Below are 19,785 nucleotides of genomic sequence, written 5' to 3'. Positions count from 1 at the left end.
TGAGAAGAGAAGAATCCTTGGAAAAGACCCTGATGTTGGGAAAGATTGAGGGCCCAAGGAGAAGGGGACGACAGAGGACGAGATGGTTGGACAGTGTTCTTGAAGCTATGAACACGAGTCTGAGCAAACTGCGGGAGGCAGTGGAAGACAAGAGTGCCTGGCGTGCTCTGGTCATGGGGTCACGAAGAGTCGAACACAACTAAACGACTAAACAGCAACAACAAACATGTGGAGAGCAGTACAGTGGCTATCCATGACTTAAGTAGAAAATTATAAACCTCAGAGGAGCTAGATAAAAAGCCATTGTTTTCACAACCTTTAAATAGAGATAAAAGAGAGCAAATATTTCTTTTTTACAAATAAAAAATATATATCAGGTGAAATAATTCTACCTCCCTTGGCAAAAGGTTTCAACACTGTACTGTTGACTATTTATTTACATAACCTCCTGTTACAACAACACAACCATTAGCCAACCAATCCCAGCATTTGAAACATGTTTTCTGGGGAACAGATAAACATTGTGCTTACTGGCTTCAGCATTATTCGTCCATTATTTGAACCAACTAACCTCAATTTTCTGAATGACACAAAAACTCGAAAAATTGGCACTACTCACATACTGGCAAAAAGGGTGGAAATTCCCTGCCACTGACAGCTCTGAAAGAAGGACTCCAGTCTAAGGACCCATTTGTCACGTCTGCTCTTTTCATAGAACCACCAAAGAATAATGAGAATTACCTTACTGGATTAGCCCAAACCTGCCTACTCCGGCATTTAATTTTCAGTAACATCCAATCCTCCTGCTGTCTACCCTATAGTGGAGGTTAAGGCCCACGCAGGAGCCCCCTTCACATCACAGGGCCATGACTCAGTGCAGAGAAGGTGTTTTGCATGTAAAAGTTGGAGGTTCAATCTCCAGAGATCCCAGTCCAAAGCCCTGGAGAGATGCTGCCAGTAAGTAGAGAAAATACTAAGCCGAGGTTCTGTCTCAGTATAAGACATGTTATTATGTTCTTAACAGGAGAAGAAATCACTAGGTCTACATGGGGCTACCTTTGAAGGTGACCTGGAAACTACAACTAATCCAGAATGCAGCAGCTAGACTGGTGACTGGGAGCGGCCGCCAAGACCATATAACACCGGTCCTGAAAGACCTACATTGGCTCCCAGTACATTTCCAAGCACAATTCAAAGTGTTGGTGCTGACCTTTAAAGCCCTAAACGGCCTCGGCCCAGTATACCTGAAGGAGCGTCTCCACCCCCATCGTTCAGCCCCGACACTGAGGTCCAGCACCGAGAGCCTTCTGGTGGTTCCCTCACTGCGAGAAGTGAGGTTACAGGGAACCAGGCAAAGGGCATTCTCGGTAGTGGCACCTGCCCTGTGGAACGCCCTCCCATCAGATGTCAAGGAAATAAAAACTATCTGACCTTTAGAAGACATCTGAAGGCAACCCTGTTTAGGGAAGTTTTTAATGTTTGATGTTTTACTGTGTTTTTAATATTCTGTTGGGAGCTGCCCAGAGTGGCTGGGGAAACCCAACTGGATGGGTGGGGTATAAATTGTTTGTTTATTTAATTAATTTATTTATTATTATTATTAAAATAAAGTCATAAGAAAGCACATGTGCTATTTGCTATCCACCTTTTGCCACTGGATATTCAGAGACAGTTAGCTTTTTAAGTTCTTAAGAAATGTCTGCACAGTAATTTCTCACGACACAGATACACATAAACTGAAGGGACCTAATCTAGGACCTTCTACATACAAGGCACTGAACTATGGTCCCACCCCAAGGAAATTAGAACTGGATCCAAAGGTAACCTTCCAAGAATGGGAGGAATCTTTCAGTGAATGAAAAGTTCCTTCCATTCACCGAAGGTAAACTTAGAAATTGAAAGTTTAGTTTAATCTTTTTGATAATGCCAGTTAAATACCCACACTTGGTGCAGCCAAAACATTTGCTCTTACAGCCTTACCTGACCACAACGAGCATTTTGCAGAGTCACAGCAAATTTTCCAGAGGTGAGGCTTTTTGCCAGAATATACTGGCAAGTGGCTTGAAAAGTATATTTGCGCCCATCAAATGTCATGAAGTGAATATCTCCCGAGACTGAACATTCAGCTAAAAGGGGGGGGGGGTAAAGTGTATCAGTATGTTACCGAAATATTCTGTGCTGCTAGTAATGTATGATATTAAAGCTGCAATAGAGAACAAAAAGTCTGAAGGAATTATTGATTACAAGTTTGCTTTCTGCGAGCTGATAATAATACTTTTAAGCATTTATATGCTGCTTTCCAGGTGTAAATAACTGGGAAATATTGGAAAAATAATCAGACATCAATATTAACACTCTGATCACATGCAATACACCCAGTATAAAAATAAGACTTTGAATGAATATCTGAGAACAGACATACCTGAACAGGTAAGGTTTGTGCAAATCCATTTTCCTCCAGCACATGTACTGAAAACAGAAAGAATTATTTGATGTTTTAAGGCTGTTAGCATAGTCCTTATGTGGCAACTGGAAGTAACAGTTGTAGGACTGCAAAGGAAACCTTATAGTGGAATGCTTCAATTGATACTAAGTAATGAAACCATGAAAAGGCAGAAGTAGGGGCAGAGCCCAGCACTCTCAGTGAAATTATGCCACAAATCTCAGAATGCAAGATAACCTGGGGAATACTAAGGAAAATGAACGGCATTTCCATGTTAATGGAGGTTGACACAGGTTTTAAAGGTTGCATAATTGCAGACCCATAAAGCGTGTTTAGGTTAAAGTTTTGAATAGGCTATGTCACAGAGTGCTCAGCCACAAACTAAAAAGCTAAGTAAATCTCTCATAGAAATGATGCAAACATTCTCCCTATGTTGTATGGTTCAGCAAGCCTATCACAGCCAGCTGACTGCAAGTGCAGCATCTTCCTCATCATCCTGCCAGCACTTATTTATAAACTCAAGCATAGATTGTATGATAAGGAGAAGAGTCTGGGAATTTGCAGCTTGAAACCTTCATGCACCAAAGGCATGCAAAAGAATTGGTCACCATATTTAGTACGCAAAACCATTAAAATTAAGATTATTCCACAAAATTACAAAGTGCTGTTACCAATGGTATAATGAAAGAGAAAGCACCTTTCTATGAAGGTGTATGCTTTCTAAAAGTAAGGACTGGTATATATGCTAAGGCTTATATATTGGACATTGTTTAGGGAATTCATGTTATATTAAAGGAACAAATATATGGAATGTTACTAACCAGTTGTTGCATTCTTCATGAACCACAGCACCAGTTCTGTAGACAAATCCGTGATAATCACAAGGGCATTCTGATGGCCTTACACATAATTTGTTTTCATAAATAAGTCCTAAAATGGACATTTGACAATAAGAACAAAATTAGAGCCATGTGCTTTGAAAAGGACCGTTAAAAATACCTTTAACTGCCTAGTACTTCTAGCTAGAAAATGAAGATGTGATAAATTATATTTAAAATCCTTGTGTATGTTTCCTCATTGCATCTTATACTGCAAGGTTTAATGGTATAATAAAAAAGCAAAGCAAAACAGAAGGTTAAGATGTATTATGAAACAGTTAAAAGCTGCTTTTGTCATAAAGAAAAAACAACTTGAGTTATAAATAGTTGCAACCTGATACCAAAAATATTTTCACAGAAGTCCTTTTAATTTCATAACATACTATCAAGTCAATATAGGACATGCTATCACTTACCCTTGCAGTCTAAGCCTGTTTTCTAAAATATCACACCAAGTTCTGTAATGCTTACTCTCAATAAATCTGTCCCCAATGCTATTTAATATCTATATCTGCACTTGGGTCTGGTTTGGAAACTCCAGAATGCTGCAGCCAGATTGCCGAGGGGAGCTTCTGGTCAAGAACATGTGACACCATTGTTAAAACTACTGCACTGTCTGCCCATCTGCTACTGAGCCAGGTTCAAAATTCTTGCATTGATTTACAAAGCCCTGAACAACTTGGGTCCAGGATACCTCAGGGATCGCCTGAACCCTCATAGTCTAGCTCATTCATAGAATCTGCTCTGGGGGTTCCTCCAACTCTCTGTAGCAGACTTAGGAAAGGGAGAGAATGTGCATGGGAACAAGAGAAGAGAGAAAAGTTCTATTGCACAAGAGGAAATCCTTGTATTGACAGGAAATGTCAGTTGAACACCACCCATTGCCTCTAGAATGAACCCATCTGGTTTTGTTGACAAATATCTGGAGTGTGACTTAAGTACAGTGTCTTGTAGATTGCAGAAAGTTCATACACTCCCGAAAGGCCACAACTTCTAACAAAATTCCACAACAAAAAATGCATTACCATCTGGACAATAGCATCCATCAACACAGGGCAGCTCACTGTCAACACAATGAGTTTTTTGCTGACATGAAACTGGGCAGCAGTCAATGCATTCATTGTAGACAAGATGCTCCTCACATTTAATGGCTGAAAAACAGAAGAAATGAAGAAATGTTAAATGATTTATGCTTCTCCTTCCTGGGGTGCAAAATTTATGCTACTTTAATTTTAATTTAAGCATCTAGTGACGTGGTCTCCATGCAAAAGCATATACTGTTTAGTCTTAAAGTTTGAACTTGCATACAATAACCAATTAAGGTACAATATTTAAAAACAAGAAAACCTGCAGAAAGGGAAATAAACGATTTGCAGAATATTTTGCCAGAAGACAGCATTCTAAAACCTTGCCATTGCATACCACATTCCTTAAATTGTGCCCGCCAGTTGTGGAGAGGTTTTCCTGCTTGAGCACAAGTCCTGGCATACTCAGTTAATGCTCGACACAAAGTTGCATTATCAGCTGCTGACCTTAACACAAAAATAAAATAAATTTGACATAGCCTTATTTTCACTGTTCTAATGCAGAGATGCAAACAAAGCTTCATATATGTTTCACTAAAATTAACCACAGTTTAGGACTGAGACAACACATAAAACTGATGTTAAACTAAAACAGAAATTGAAGCTGCCAATTTCTTCCTTGCAGCTAAAACAAGAGTGGAGGCAGTGATTGCAATTGAGTGCAAGTCATGCTGAGGCTTGTTTCCATAACGCTAAGCCATGGTTTACTGCTAAATTATACCAATGATGAACATTAAAAATGCATATAATGTTTAAATGAATTAATATTGGCTTTAACTCATCTGCCACTTATTCTATTATAACTAGAAGTTGTACCACAAAGGACAGTCAAAAACAGTGAGAAGGGAAGCAGGCAAAAAGGGGGGAAAGAGACATATTTTATTTTTGCAGAAAAATAATGGCCAAAATCCAAAGAACCCCATTCCCACAGCTACCATGGTATCTTATGCACATTAAAAAGCTACACCTATAGATACTGAGACTGTTTGGAATGGCATTCATCAGTATGAAGTGCTGCAACTAGAAGCTGAAAATCAGCACAGTCCCATCCATCCCAAGAAGTGTTTTAAGTGGACCTCTCTGAATCCCAACCACTGACTGCTATTTCGGGACTTCTCAGACCAAGACACTTACATGCATAGATCATTTGTGCAACTGGCCATGAAAGGAAATGGGCTCACAAATTCATGGCACTCTTTGAAGGGGCTCCAGAGCAGAATGCTGCAAAATGCATATGTCCTCTGAAAACACAAAGAATGAGTGTGAAGGAAGAAGCTTTATTTTTAAAAAATAGTCTAGAAACTAGATCACCTGATAAGTATCCAGCCTTTGATTTTGAATCTAAAGTCTGACAGCAATGGTCCTAGAAAGATTGGCAAGGCTGCAAAGATGTTGCTGAGTAGGAGGCTTGCACAAGGGGGGTTGGTTTTTTATTATTTCCATGTCATGCTGCAGGTTCCTATGTCACATCTCACTCTGCGCCAGAGAGCCTGCCAGGCACCCCCAAACTCGGCCATCCAGATGTTTTAGGACTACAATTCCCGTCATCCCTGACCACTGGTCCTGTTAGCTAGGGATAATGGGAGTTGTAGTCCCAAAACATCTGGAGGGCAGAGTCTGGGGATGCCTGGCCTAGCCAGTCCTTAAGAGTGGATTTCCAGGGAGGCGCTGGGTGTTATATAGGGAAGGCAGGAATGCTATGATCCATGAATAGAGTACAATTCCATGTACAGGTTTTAGCTGAAGAGGCAGCATTGTGAATTCAAATTTATCTAGCATGTGAATTGTTTATATTTTAGGTTTCAAATGAGGTCCATCAGATTCAACACAGATGTATAATTTGTAATTAAACATACTCATATTACATTTACATAATACATGCACTATACTGTATGTACGTTGACATATTTTATTTGATAACCCCCCCCCCCTTCCAGGGCCAGTAGCAAACTGGTTTGTTTTTTATCATCCCTACCCAGCAAATCTAAAGCAGACTTGGTATGGGATAAGTTTTCTGATAAAACTGAAACATGGTAGCCAAAATTATGATGAACTTTTTCTTTGTCATTGTGGACTGCTGCCTATGGAGACAAAAGCTCTTTCACAGATTTTAATACAAGTGAGGAAGAATTATCTGATTAAATTCTGGCACTAGGTATCACAGGAGTCCATTGGCTGGCTACAGGCTTTGAATGCTAAAATAGGAATAATAAAATCAAAGAATGAAATAAAATGAGGAATTTAAAAATAACTCAAGCGTGATAAGAAATCTACTTAATCTATGAACCTTAAGCACTCCTCTAGGAAATAACATATTCCACATATTTTGAGGTAGAGAGTAAAATCAAAAATGAACTTGAAAGCAGGAGGCAGATGGAATCTGAAATCATCTTCCATTTATACCCCAGCTAGCTCAATTTCTGTCATGTCAATTTCAGCCAGTATAAAGCTATGTGAGCCATCCAAAAACGATGTTTATAATGCATCACAGGTATTTAACAAGGAGTCTCAATCTCATAACGATGGGCAGCAGTTTCTTTTCACAATAAGGAAGTCATTTATGTCATTTTTTAAATATGAAGTTTCAGAATTCAGTATCATATAAGTTTTTGTCTTCCATCAGGGGTGTCACCTAGAAGGGGCCAAGGGCCCCCGCAATTTTCAAGGAGGGTGCTGGGCCGCCTCAATATTCTGCAGTGATGTGCTCATGCCATGTGCACATGCTACACTCCCATCACTCGTGTATGCCACATAATGTGCATGCGGCACATCAGCACATTGTGGCATGTGCACAGAGTGTGAGTATGTTGTGCAGCACCAGCCCCCTCAATCGCAAGAGCAAGCCAGTGTGCCTGTCTTACATCAATTATCGTGCCTACCTGTAAAAACGTTTGGCTTTGAGTCAGACAGGGTGGCTCATAGTTAAATGAGGTATCCCAGGAGAAGATGTTCTCCTGTGGAGGATTTTCTCTCCAGCTTTCTACAAACTCTTCAATGTCTTCAGTAAGTTTTCCTAGGGGAAAGTGCACAAATGCAGGAAATTAACATTTTTCTTGATCGGGTTTAGATGGAAGCTATGAAAGAAATACGAAGCATCTCTGTCAGATAGAAAGATGGAAGTCTGACTGCTCCTGTTAATGCTAAATTCTAATCAACAGCTCATCCAAGGCCACGTCTTATATTACATTTTGTCCTCGGGGAAAAATGGTATAAAGACATTGGCACACAAAATGCACACAAAGCCCATCAGTATTGAAGGGCAAAGTATATGTAGAAATCACAAAGAATCCACTTTAAAACAACACAAGAAGAAAGTCTGGTCCTTTTCTGCTCATGGACAGAAGCTATTTAACAGGCAGCACTGCCACCATCCCACTAGCCATAATGTGCCAGGTTCCCAACTTTCATTTTAAAAAGCAAGCCCATGTAGAACCTAAGATATGAAGCAAAACGTCCAGTCACTATTTTGCCCATTTGTCTTGTGAAAACTAACCTGCTCTCACCTTTCAGTGTTTTTAGCCAATAGATGAAGTCATAGCGATTATGGCATTTAGAGAAGCCAAACTAGACAAAAAGAGGGCTAGCACAGTCTTGCTCTTTTTCTAAGTAAGGCCTGTAACTGCTGAGGAACACAAATAACATCTTAATAAATTAGATGAAATACTCACCATAACTAGTGGCAAGTTCATCTTGCAGAACGGCATTGTTGTTACCACACAGTCCATGAGTTCTGCCCAAGTAGTCAGGAGCCATCTTAATATAAACAGCAGAGGTACCATCCCAAGCCAGAGAGAATGCATATTGGTGTCTAACAATGACATATCCAGCTAATGCTTGGATGTACAAGTTCCCTATGGTATATGGTAATTGTATCCTGGGAAGCCAAACAAATACCATGATAAACAAACAAACTCATTGTCATCCTTTATACCCATTATATATCAAACAGGCAGGGACGCGGGTGCCACTGTGGTCTAAAGCACTGAGCCTCTTGGGCTTGCCTATCAGAAGGTGAGCGGTTCGAATCCCCGCAATGGGGTGAGCACCCATTGCTCTGTCACAGCCTCTGCCAACCCAGCAGTTCAAAAGCACACCAGTGCAAGTAGATAAATAGGTACTGCTGTGGCGGGAAGGTAAACAGCATTTCCATGCGCTCTGCCTTCTGTCAGGGTATTCAGTTGCACCAGAAGTAGTTTAGTCACGCTGACCACATGAAGTACCAGTAAGATGAGCACCGCACCCCATAGTCACATTTGACAAGGTCTTTTACCTTTACCTTCACCTTTCAAACAGGCACCTTATCTATGGTCTTTTCAGTGCCTGCTAAAGATGTTCCTCTTTCAACAGGCCTCTTGAATACCCAGTTGGCATAAATATTGGGTCAGCATTAATTTTATGTATGTGCTGTTTTAAAATGTGTGTGTCTGTGTGTGTGTGTGTGCATAATAGTTTTCATATATGCAGTTTTTTAAAACTGTTTAATATTTTAATTATATTGCAAAATGTTTTAGGATGTCTCATGGGGAAATAAATAAATAATCTCTTTCCAATTATAGTAATTACTGCATTCCACTATCAATCAATGTTGCTATTTTTGTTTCCAATCACACTTATATCACTCTTAGATTATGCCCCCATTTCTGAAGAAATGTACACACTATTTTTAATGACTTAGTGTTACAAATAATAAACTTAAGATGGCTTGCCAACTGAATTACTGTATTATTAATATGAACATTACTGAGTTCATTTCACCCACAAACATGACTAATTTGTAGGACTGAAGATAGCATATAGTTAGGAATCAATTAAGGGGCCTACATCTCTGCATATCAAAATAGCATGGCAAATAAAAACACTACATATCATGAAAGTATACATTTAATTTACCCAATTCCTTTGTAGGTGACCTCACTACTTAATCTGATTTCCCCGTCTCCAGAAAAGTATAGGCTAATTGATCGTTTACAGGAATATGGAGAAGACTTGCAATCTGGATCATTATGGACCTGCCAAAAATGGGAGAAAAGTATTTTAGCAACTACTATGTTTTTGGCATTTCACATACTGCTTTAGCAATGGGGCCCCAAAATGACTTTGAAATTGCAGCCTCTGTGAGCATCCCTTTAAGTACAGTATTATTCCATATCTCATATTTATTCAGTTCAAGATAAACTGGAGAACCATATTCAGCCACTGGAGGAAAGGTGGAATACAAATCCATTCAGTCAAAGGCTATATTACCTCCAGTGTCAGAGTCAGTACAAGAGGAGCCATGTTGCATCAAATAAAAGGCCCCAGTCCAATATCCTATTCTCACAGTGGACAGCTACATTCATTCATTTTTATTGCATTTATAGCCACCTTTCTCTTCAAGGGGTACAAGGTGGCATACATGGCTTTCCCCCTCCTCATTTAATCCCAACAACCCAATGAGGTAGCTTAGGTTGAGAGGCAGTGCCTGGCGCAAGGTCACCCATTCAATTTCATGGCCGAGTACCATACTGAATCTCCATTGGAGGAAGGCCTCCAGGGTAGCCTGAGCCTTGGCATTGTCCATGACAACTTCTTCCAAGCCCTCCAGGCTCTCCTCACTCAACTCCTTTCAGTTTCCAATGAGCTTGGATAAGCAGCAGTAGGTATAGTTGTCACTCACAATCTTGATCAGCTCTGGGAAATGATACCTCCGTAGCACCATGCATGCTGAAGGATTGCTTGTAGGTCAAACCATACAAGCAGCCCAACCCAATGAACTATCGGTTCAAGAACTAGCAGGAAGCAACAGAATCAAACAATTCTCACAGTGGGGTTTTTTAATAGTACTACTAATAATGATGATGATGATGATAATGCATGAAAGGCTCATATTTATTGCAAATCAGATTTATTTTAAATGGAATGAACTTTACACTGTCATTTCTCACTTGTATAGAGAAGCTCTGTTCGTCCAGTTCATTCTGCCTTAAGAGAGTGTATGTAGATTTTCCAGAGAAAAAGTAGTAGAGCCCATCGAAGGTTTCATAATGGTATTGTCCCCATGTTCGGCAAATGTGGTCTCGTTCTGCACCTGTGTTGTATACTATGGCAGAAGATGAAAAGAGGGGGTGGGGAAGCAATTTTAGAAACAGGATCTCTCACTAATGCCTATACCTCTTCTGGGGGGGTGAGCTCCCAAAAAGGAGGAATGTTTAAATATTTGTTTATTTAGCAAAACATATAGATACTTAATTTTAAAAACGCTGTAAGCAGTGTACATAAAACAATTATTGATAAATCCACAGGTGTGTTAATACACATAATAATATACATAATCAGTGTTATTTTATAATATCTTATTGCATTCGTATCATTGTGATTAACTGACTTGAGCATTATTTGGAGGAAAGGTGGGACACAAATTATCAATTAAAATAAACAACACATGTAGTAGTTCAGTTACCGTATCCATCACCTCTTCAAAAAGGCCCAATAATACAAGTCAATTGAGCCTTCTTCTGAAAAGAAGTTTGCCAATAAAGCTGTAAGTGTGAGTCTTACGTCATGCTAGACACAATATGTAACATGCAAACTACTTTCTACTCACTTTTCTGACATCTTGATCCAGTTGCATTATATCGACTACAGTCACACAGTTGCCAATGCACGCACTCACCTCCATTAAAGCATGTGAATGAATCTAATTAAGACAGAATACATAATCCTTTATTTGAAAGTCATATACTGTACATGTTAAGGGGTAATTAGATGGACATGTGAAAGTAGATAATAGCAACTTGTGTTTCAGATAATGGACTGCAAGGGTTTTCTCGGAAAACAATTGTTTGCATCTCATTTGTGAACTGAAAATCATACATCTCTTAACTGAGAATGTACTTATAGGTACATCATACATTACAGATGTTAGTGGGTACCCTCCTGCAATTAGTGGGTACCATGTAGACCTGCAATTTCCCCTAACATATGGAGCCAAACCATAGACTTTGCTTGGACTCAGAGCTATTACTACTTGTTGCGGTTTTTTTGCATGGGATGGGCTGCATCCATAGTTTCCCTTCCAGAGAAGAGGCTCCTAATCCAAGGGGAATGACACCTCAAAAATAGATGGGTACCATTCTCACATGTTAAAGGTACACCATAGATACATATACCTGCGATTTCTGCAACATGTAATGGCTCTCATCCTCTAGGCAAGGAAGAATTCCATATTCTATAAAATGCACAGGACAGTATTAAATGGCAGAAGTAACAGGATCCAAAGGTTCCCTTCCACTCATGGAAGGAGTTTAATGTTGACAGAAGCACCCCTTTCATTCACAGAAAGAACCTGTTGATCCAGCTCAGTATCTGTAATAGTTTGCACAAATCATCCTACCCCCCCCAATATTAAGTTTATAAAATAAATTAACCATTAAAGCATACCCATTGACACTTACAAGTGATCTAATATCATTGGAAAACCTTTGAATCATATTTCAAATATTTTTACATACCACATAAATAATGTGTGGCAAATAGCAATCAATTACAAACTATTTTGTATCAAACTATACCCCCAAAATCCCCAGTAATACTTTCAAGTGACCCAGTTTCATAAGGAATATGAAGATGCCCACTCAATGTAATAAGAGCTAATTGCAATAATCTCTAGGCTCATATTCTGTGTTGTTGAGAAGGATCAGCTCCCATTAATTAGGATCCTGAAAAATACTGTAAGCCAAAGCTTAAATACCAGGTAAATAGCTTTTGACATTGTCAGATAAGCCAGAAATAATAATACATATTCATTATATTCATCCTGTAATCCATCATTAGCCAGCTGGCAAGAGAGCAGCAGGCAGGCTTTGAAAATGGCAATTCAAAAGCCAATTAAATTTCATAGGCAATTTTCCATTTGATGTCCTGTTCTAGGTTCATTTTAGTAATATTTTCATTACCAATTTTGCCCCAGTGCCTGCTTCTACATTTGCCCCGTTTGTGATGCCAGCACTGGAGAATTTTAATAGAAATGCTATCAATGGAGCTAGTGAACCATAGAATTCCTACTGCTAGAAGACCTTATAAGTTTCCCTCTTATATCTGGGGCCTTCACCCATGACATTTTCCACTCTCTGGCTCCATTTACTCTTCAGGATTCTTGTCTTTTACTTTGTCTTGCCCTTTGCCTCTGGCTATACAAAGATTATTATTATTTCTATGGCACAGAAGAACTAAACTCTTCCCTTCCACTATTTTAGAACTAACAATTATCCTACAGCAGTAGGTTATTAAGTGTGTGAATATAAATGAAGGTGAGCCTCCCCATAAAGCACATGTCTTTTCATTCCTTTTCCTCCTTGGGGGAACTTCTGCAAGTCCCATACAAATCACTTGGCATAGTGAAAAATTCCAACCTAGTCCATTCCATGTCTAAGGAAAGTTTGCCATAAATTCTTCTTTACAACATATGGGGTGGTATTCAACTAGGAGCTACTCAGAGTAAAGCGAATGAAATTAATGAACATGACTAAGTGGGATCTATTGCTTTCAATGGGTCAACTCTGAATGGAGCAGGTTTGAATACCACTCACAGATTTTGTCATATTTCCTAATGTATTCTAGACACAACTATCACCTATCCCTTACTTCCCCTTTCATGCTACTTTATCAAACTTTGTTTAGATACTGCATCCAGACTATATACACTCTAAACTGCAAACATTTTAATACTTAACAAGCAGACATTTGTTTGCATGTCAATTCTGAGAAGTGTGAAGGGGACACACATGTTAATTTGGTCAGTGATTTTTAAAAATGATCATAATCACAATTATATTATTATTAGTAGTAGTAGTAGTAGTATTTTATACCCCACCCATCCAGCTGGGTTTCCCCAGCCACTCTGGGTAGCTCCCAACAGATTAAAAACAGAACAAAGAGGGATCTTACTGGATGATTCACAAATTGTGTTGTGAAATCTTCTTTGCCTGGAAGATACTGTAGTAGATGAAGAGTTATAAACTGATGTTCCAAATCCCTGTACAGAAAGTATAAAAGAATTAATCTAAAAAAGCATAGCATTGTGAAGGGCTTATAACTCTTTAGAAACATAATTTTAAAAGGTGTTCTCACACATGCTCATGTTTGCCATCAGGCTTTAAATCAAATTTCAAAAAAGGATTCAAGTTTAAAGCATAAGACAACCCATAATGCATTTGAGGGTAAGGCCATGTAGTTACCAGAAGGAATATTTTTATCATGTGGATATTCCTTTTGCAGACAATAGTTTGTGACTGTAGTCTGTTATCTCTATGGTTTGCAGTTATCTCCCAAGTGTCAATCATAACTGTAACTTCACTCATCAGCTAAGAGCATCGAAAGAGAAACGAGATGCATTTCTCACAAAATGATTGGACAAAATAGTGCCAGCACATTTTCTCTCAAATGATGGCACAACAGGACAAGAGCAGCAGCAAGTTTAGCCAATTAGTTCTAGCTTTGGGGGCTCAGAGCCAATAAGGCCCTGAAGCAATAAGGGGTTGGACCAAGACCCCTGACCCGGTGAAAATTTCAGAGATTAAGCCGGACACCATGTTGTTCTGCTTCCTAGCACACCACTACTTGTTGCTGCTAGGGCTCTGACTGCACAGGGCACTGGACTTGGGGTCCATAATGTGGCTCTAATGACATCAACATTATTCAACAGAACACACATTTTCAGTATCACCAGCTCACAACCTTCAAGTGATGAGGCCAACAGCCTCAAATAACATGGACTTTCAAAATATTAGCCCTTTTTTGAACATTGTTATCTGCTAAACCCGTTCTGATTTTATGCTCCTATTTGTTTTATGTAAATGTTTATTTTGCAACAGTTTTAAACTGAACTGCACAAGGCAAATAGTAAATGCATTGGAAGACCAGGGTATAAATGTATAAATAAATATTCCATGCAGTTGTTTGCACAAAGAATAATAACCATATGCCTCGCCTCTATTTTACTTTTAATCCTCTCTCCCTACTTCCAAGGAGATGGATCTGACACAAAGCAAATGAACTACAATCTTGGATGCAGCGGGCAAAACCCGACTTGAAATGCTGGCACCACCAGGGGAAGGGAGCAAATAGTATTATAACAAGGGCTATGAATATTACTTGTTTCTTTAAGAGACAGTATTTATATCCATCTCTCCTCAGTGAATCCCAAAAAACTAAGTCAAAACATCAACATAACAATTTAACCAACAGCAAAAATAAATGCAATAAACCAGTCATAAAACATTAAAACAGCCGGGGGGAAACAAAGTAACAACCATCAATGTAACTTAACCACATGGGGATGGCAGAAGACTCAATGCCCCATGTTGTGTCCAATTCCTATTCATTGCTTTGGTCAAACAAGTTAAGAACTGCTCAGTGATGTTTGTACTATGGGTTGAATGCAATCAGTTCCCTTTATTTTTCCCCTTCCATGATTGCACATGTGCTCATAAACAAAAGCTGAAGGGGGTCATTCCTCATCCCTTTTCCCGGATGAGTCTTGAACTCCTGTTTCCTGCTTTCCATTCCCATGCTATATGCAGTGAACCACGGGATGTTGCTGCTGTCAGTGTGCCTCTATGGCTTGTGTGTCCTCCTGGCTGCTTGGCGAGAATCTTTCTGTCCTGGGATATGTCTTGAATTCTTGTCCCAAAAAATGCTGCATGTGCTTTCTGTGGGTACTATGTTGCGTGCCCTTCCTTTTTCAGTTTGTGTGTTGCACTCCAAAACAATAGCACCTGCCTGAAGGGATATCTGGAGACTTGCAATGGAGGATCATTGCTGGCTGAGACACTAGAGCTGATGGAGTGAGGGCACTTTGGACTGTGGCGTGCGTTTGATGCAGAGAAGTAGACTGGGGTGTGTCCCCAATGACCTGAGTTCACTGACACAATCCGAGTCGCATGTGGGTGTTGTCGCTGGCTCAACTCAACTGGTGAGCATCAGCAGTGTTTCAATGTGTTGATGAAATGTTTGCCATTTCCCCATAGTTTTGAGTTTATCCACTCTTGGTTTACCCTCCTCTCCTGAGTTTAACTACTTCAGTTCCATTAATTACCAAAACTGATGATGTTCCCATTTCAGTTAAATCTGCCAAATATTAGAATTAGAATTGTTAGAATTGCTTGGAGTGAGGGATTAAGGATCAACAGCTTTAAAAGAAGCAACTGAATGGTTGTTATTCCCTGGATGCTTTCCATAAAAACAAAAGTTTGGCCTTATCAGCAGTTGATTTAATTATTGTGATTGTGCAGAATATTTTTCTCTCTGCAAAACCTCTCCAGAAACAAAAAGTGGAGAAAAATAATATCAAGAAACTGACTCATTTTGAGGAGCCTAATTAAGCTGTACAAAGTGAAAATCTGAAGTGACTAAATTCTTTCCCCATTCAGAAAATAAGAACCACAAAAAAGAATGAAGGGAAAATATACTTTAAAAGATATGGCAGATGATATGGTTCTGGTGTATAATTTAATTATAAAGAAATGAAATTACAAATTAAATGATTACAAATGGTTTGACAGCCCAAACCAAAATTATTACAAAATTTTACTTCAAAAAAGAAGATAAAAAGTAACTTTGAACTGTACTAAATAAAACCTAATTATAGACATGCATACTTTTCTACTTGGTGTGTTTTATTATTGACTCAATAAATTGTAGAACTGCATCCTATTCATTAGCAATTGTAACAATTTTATTGCTTTTAAAATATTTTTTTCTTCCATTTCTTTTTTCTATAACATTTGTCTTTATTAAAATTCAAAAAATTTTTGAAAAAAACAAATTAAGAACAAAAGTATTGATTTTATAGCACTCAAACAAGACTGCACTTTTACTGCACATTAGAAAGTGTAAACAGTTCATAAGCACTCGACGTTGACAGAACTAAGAACAACTTGCATTTAACAGTATCAGATCCTTAAGAATTATTAATCGGAATCAGGCTTAAATGTTGAACAAGCTAGTTTTTTCAACAACAATAAACATTAATTTAAAAGAAAGTAATTAAAATTACAATAGATCTTATCGGCAACATAATATTTTAATGCAATCATTGTTTCTGATCATTTAGTCTCATGATTTATTTTGGTTTTGTTTCAGCTTATTTTACCTACAGAAATAAAGTGATATTATTCCTGTCTGTTATAATACTTTCATAATCCAGGTACAACAGTGAGAATTCCTTAAAACTTACTGAAAGGTATCCAGAATAATATGCTTATAAACAACAGAATTATATGCCTATTTTGATTCATTGTTACCTGTCTTATAAAAAAATAATATAAAGCCTGGCAAAATTGATGTTATAAAGGCAATGTTATAAAATAAGCATTTTTTCTTTACAAATCCATGCATATCATTTATTCTTTCAATGTTTTCATGGGCCAGATAGAAAGCAACTATTTGAAAGCATTTGGAAATGTGAGTGGGGTTCCCCCCCCCCCTACTTCTGGCGTTGGATAGCTCTACTATCCAAGTTCCTCTACTAAATAAAAATGGCTAAGTTTCTATATATGTTTTTACATACTAACAGGTCCTTTTCAGTGACCAAAGTAGTAAATCTCAGCTTTACTGACTCATATTACAAACATAGTCAAGAATCCACCAGCCTGAGTCATTAATACTGTATCAAAAGCTCATCAAACAGTTTCAATATCCCTCTTCAATTATAATATGTATAGCGAGGGAACATTTCACTTAAAGCCAAGAGTATAATTGTCTAACTATTCTTGCATGTTATTTCAGTAAAAGAACCAAGGCAAAACACTCTCACAGCAAACACGGCTATTGATGAAAGCAAACCCTTTCATTAAAGCTGTTTGCAAACAAAGTCATTTTCTCAATACTGCTAGAAAATGAAAGGACATAAGGAAATGTATTCCGTTCAGCAGCTGGACAACACAGTGCCAAACGGCTGAAAGAAAATATTCACAGTAACTGGAACGCCCATCCCCATCCCCTACCCCACACACTATAATTTGTTGGATGCATGGTTGAGCCAACCTTTCAAACACAGAAAAAAACAGCTCCCAACAGGTGAGTGGGTGCCCTTGCCTTACCTGCTCTCCCAGGGCACTAGGATCTCCTTTCCGAAGTACTGCACTGCTGCCGTTCCTAGGCAGAAAAAGAACAAGGCTGGGTTTGTTTAGCAGAGGTAATCTGCACCTTTCTTACTCATGCAGAACTCAGGGAAGCTGCACCTCTTCTCAGACGGAGGGCCCCAGGTTTAACTAGGAGTTTCCTTTGGAGCGAATATCAGACAAAGTGGGCTTAAGGGGTTTCCTCTGACTCTTGATTTTTCCGAAAGGGTGCTTTTCTACTCTGTCTCTGGTTGCTTTGATTAGCTCCTGAACAACAAATACACACCAGCTGCTCTCTTGTATGCATGTCTCCTTTCACTAATTACTCCCCTCCACCTTAAAATGAAAGCCGCAAATCCTTAATTTCTCCTCAGATAAATTAATCCATCCCTTGTGAGTCTGTAAAACATTAAGAATCAACAGGTTGCAAATTGTGAGCACTTAATACATTTTAAATTATATCAATAAAGATGCTGGTGTGGATATACCCATGAAGAGTTATTCCCCATTCTCTGCGGCCTCATATGTACTTCCAGCAACTAAAGTCATTTCTTACTCAGTAAGGGAAATAAATGGTGTAATCCAGAAGCCTTTCATGTAGAAATGCTTCCATTTATTTATTTATGTTTATTCCCATTTAATTATATCTCCATAATTCTTCTGCAGGCAAGGAGAAATAGAGGAAAGAAATCCATACCCTGCCTAAGATATTTGACAGAGTAATGCAAGAAAATCTGCTTCTCTAAGTGATTAACTGAAGAGGCAACCAAGCTTGGTGCCAGAAGCACATTTAAATTTCTTATGTTACCAGATTCTAATTACAATTATGAGTCTTGTGTCACCTTAAAGACATTTTTATTTTATTTTTGGTCGCATAGGATGTTCTGTTAACTAGGGACCGCTTCATTAAATGATTGATCGGCTTTAGCCCATGAAATCTTAGACCGCAACAAATCTGGTAGTTTCTAAAGGTAACACATCACTCTTTGTTGCTTTTGCTGCAGGGAATTAACAAAGCTCTGCCTCTGGAGGCAGATTTTGATTCTCCCACAGCTCACTCTCACACCTTGTCAGAATGCACAGCACATTCAGCAAAGCTTTGGGATTCCATTCCCAGTTTAAACCACCATTCCTTTCTCAGCCCAAGCACCTCTAGGTCTGGTCATGGTCGCCCAGAGTGGGCTCCGAAAGAGCCCCTGTCCCTTTAAGAGTCAAATCAAAGCACAAGGGGGCAGATTTCCCCCAGGTGCAGCTTTCCCCATCCCACGGAGGTGAGCGAAGCACTTTTTGGTTCGGGTGGAATTTTCCTCTAGTTCTATTAAAGAGACAGGAACCGTCCCGGGTCTGAAGCTGAGATGCCAGTTAAGGTAAGCTTCACTGACGAGCCCCCAGTTTTTCGCCATTCTGCCTGCTTTGGAGCTGGAAAGGTACTCGGAATGGCGAGCCCACTTTCCCAAGCTCGCTCCGGGCCACGCACAGGAAGAAGGGCAAGTGGGCCACGCCACGCGCCCCTCACGCTCCTTACTTACCTCGCCTGGCCGGGGACCGCGCTCCTCGGAGACAGCTGCGCAGCCACGCTCCACGCGAACAGCGCTGCAAAAGAGGAGGCGAGCTGAGAGGAGGCTGGAAAGGCGCGAGGCTGCCCAGAGCTCCCTTGGCGCCCGCAAACCGTGGCGCCTGGAGCCCCTTCACGGCGCCTAGGTCATAGTAGTAGTAGTAGTAGTAGTAGTAATCCCCTCTCCCACCCACCCATTTGACGGCACACACAAACCCCAGTCTCACAGAAACCGCGCGCTTTCTGGGACTCACCCTGAGGCACCCAGACGTACACCAGCATCCCTTTCGCGCGCCTGAAGTGCGGCTCCATCTGGACGCAGCGAGCGACGAGCTCTCTGAGGTGGCCCCTGGAGCCGAGGCTGAGGAAGGCGAGCACTCGCCTTACCCGGCCAGCCTGGCGAGCATCTCCGCGCCCCGCTGCTGGGCAGTGTGGACGGCAAGGAGTGGACCCACACCGGCCGGCTAGCTTCGCCTTGTTCCCGTTCCAAACGCGATCTCTTGGCCGCGGCTCGGCGCTGGGGGGGACGCCTCCCGTCACTGATTAGCATAATGTCGGCCCCTCAGGAGGAGGCGCCGTTCCCCTGCCCCTTCTATAGGGAGCGCAGCTCAGGCCTCCAGGAAGAAAGGGGAAGCTCGGCTTGGGACTCGGAAATGCCCTCGCTCGGGTTGATTCGCCCGTGGCGTGCTCAGAAAGAGGAGACCCACACAACGCCCCGTTGGGC

At 40.1% G+C, this 19,785-nt stretch overlaps 1 protein-coding gene across 1 annotated transcript in view; it reads right to left on the bottom strand.

Moving 5' to 3' along the window:
• The window catches only part of OTOG (otogelin), a 94,721-nt gene extending 75,253 nt beyond the window's left edge, over positions 1-19,468 (bottom strand). Inside the window, exons 1-14 of the mRNA XM_060273481.1 lie at positions 19,449-19,468; positions 17,486-17,540; positions 13,332-13,419; positions 10,990-11,082; positions 10,331-10,485; positions 9,297-9,415; positions 8,075-8,280; positions 7,286-7,419; positions 5,541-5,647; positions 4,744-4,853; positions 4,347-4,472; positions 3,265-3,373; positions 2,423-2,469; positions 1,981-2,126 (exon numbers count right to left, since the gene is read on the bottom strand). Coding sequence (XP_060129464.1) covers positions 1,981-2,126; positions 2,423-2,469; positions 3,265-3,373; positions 4,347-4,472; positions 4,744-4,853; positions 5,541-5,647; positions 7,286-7,419; positions 8,075-8,280; positions 9,297-9,415; positions 10,331-10,485; positions 10,990-11,082; positions 13,332-13,419; positions 17,486-17,540; positions 19,449-19,468 — 1,515 coding nt within the window. The remainder of the gene's footprint in view (positions 1-1,980; positions 2,127-2,422; positions 2,470-3,264; positions 3,374-4,346; positions 4,473-4,743; positions 4,854-5,540; positions 5,648-7,285; positions 7,420-8,074; positions 8,281-9,296; positions 9,416-10,330; positions 10,486-10,989; positions 11,083-13,331; positions 13,420-17,485; positions 17,541-19,448) is intronic.
• Between the last annotated feature and the right edge of the window lie 317 nt (positions 19,469-19,785).

Source organism: Zootoca vivipara, chromosome 1, assembly GCF_963506605.1.
Source record: "Zootoca vivipara chromosome 1, rZooViv1.1, whole genome shotgun sequence".
Taxonomy (NCBI): Eukaryota; Metazoa; Chordata; class Lepidosauria; order Squamata; family Lacertidae; genus Zootoca; species Zootoca vivipara.
This window is presented reverse-complemented; position numbering and strand designations above follow the sequence as displayed.